This window comes from Lipotes vexillifer, unplaced genomic scaffold (assembly GCF_000442215.2).
Source record: "Lipotes vexillifer unplaced genomic scaffold, Lipotes_vexillifer_v1.1 scaffold570, whole genome shotgun sequence".
Classification (NCBI taxonomy): Eukaryota; Metazoa; Chordata; class Mammalia; order Artiodactyla; family Lipotidae; genus Lipotes; species Lipotes vexillifer.
The window spans coordinates 2,541,246-2,542,592 of NW_006777801.1; the positions used below are offsets into that span (position 1 = coordinate 2,541,246).

Genomic DNA, 1,347 nt, shown 5'->3' on the forward strand with positions numbered 1-1,347 from the left:
GCGGGGCGGACTTGGGGACGGGAAGGACGGCGGGCTCGGACTGGGGGGTGGGGAAACCCGGGCGTTGCGCAGCGGGTGCTGGAGCCGGGAAAGCGGGAAGCCCGAGGGGGCGCGGCAGAAGCGGCGGCCGGCAGGTGCTGGGGTGCGGGGATGCCGGTGGCTGGAGAGAGCTGGTAGGCAGCTCCCCGCGTGCAGGGCGCGCCGGGCCGGGCGGCCGCTCCTCTGCTAGGCTGCGCGGCGGGGCGGGCCGGGCCGGGCCGGAGAAGCGCGCGGCATGTCGCAAGGGCTCCCGGCCGCCGGCAGCGTCCTGCAGAGGAGCTTCGCGGCTCCCGGGAACCAGGCGCAGCCGCAGGTAGTGAACTAGAGGCTCGGGGAGGACCGCGGGCGATGCGGGGGTGGGCGCGCCTGGGGCGCGAGGAGGTGGGTGCCGGGGCTCCTGTGTGGCGACCACTGAGTGCAAGGGTGGAGGGCGCTGCGGGAGCTAGACGCGAGCGGTGTGGGGGCCGCGGGGGCGGGCCAGGGACCCTGGCGTGCGCCTCTGCCCTGCCGCCCCCGCGCACGCACCGTGCCCGGGGCGTCCGGGATGGTGACTGGGCTCCTGAGCCTGGGAGGGGGAGAGGCCAGAGGGCGCCGTCGCCTGGTAGAGCTGGGCACTGTCCACGCTCCCCCGCACGTGGGGTCCCCGCTGCCTTGGGCGTCGCCATCCATGCGCCGCCGCCGGCTGCCACCCCACCGCCGGAGCGCGTGGTCCTTCCCCGCCGCTCCGAGCGGGGGCCAAGGTGTGGAGAGGGGAAATTCCGCTACAAGGGGAAACTCATGCCCAGGCACTCGCAACATCTACCGGCTGCCTCCCGAATAGCCTAGCGGTGCGAGGTAGGGGCCAGAAGTAGGGGGACTCCACCCTCAGAACTGGTGGAAAGCCCTTGGCTGGCGCTCGGTCCTGTGCGCTGTCCACCACCACGTTTACAACCGCGTACTGGGGAAACTGACACAAAGTTGCCCGCAGGGACTGCAGTATGAGAACTTCCCGCTCTGCTGCTTTAGGACTGAGTCTTTTCATGGTTATGCCCTTCTTCTCAATTCGGTGCCTGGCACAGAATGTCATCGGGTGACGCTAGAGAGCCACACATCTGAGTTTAGGCCTGGGCTTTGCCACACACAGGCTGAGTAGCCTTGGGCAATTTGCTCAACCTCTCTGAACCTCAATTTCCCCACGTGTAAAATCAATATAACAATATCAACTTCTCATGATATTTATGAGAACTAATTGAGATGTGGTTAATAATACATGAATATCCCAACAGTGTGCTCCCCTCTTTCCATCTTTTTTTTTTTTTTTTTTTTTTT

General features: G+C 65.6%; 1 protein-coding gene across 1 annotated transcript in view; it reads left to right on the forward strand.

Moving 5' to 3' along the window:
• The first annotated feature begins 274 nt into the window (after window positions 1–274).
• Window positions 275–1,347, forward strand: part of BATF3 (basic leucine zipper ATF-like transcription factor 3) — a 12,406-nt gene continuing 11,333 nt past the window's right edge. Inside the window, exon 1 of the mRNA XM_007451307.1 lies at window positions 275–352. Coding sequence (XP_007451369.1) covers window positions 275–352 — 78 coding nt within the window. The remainder of the gene's footprint in view (window positions 353–1,347) is intronic.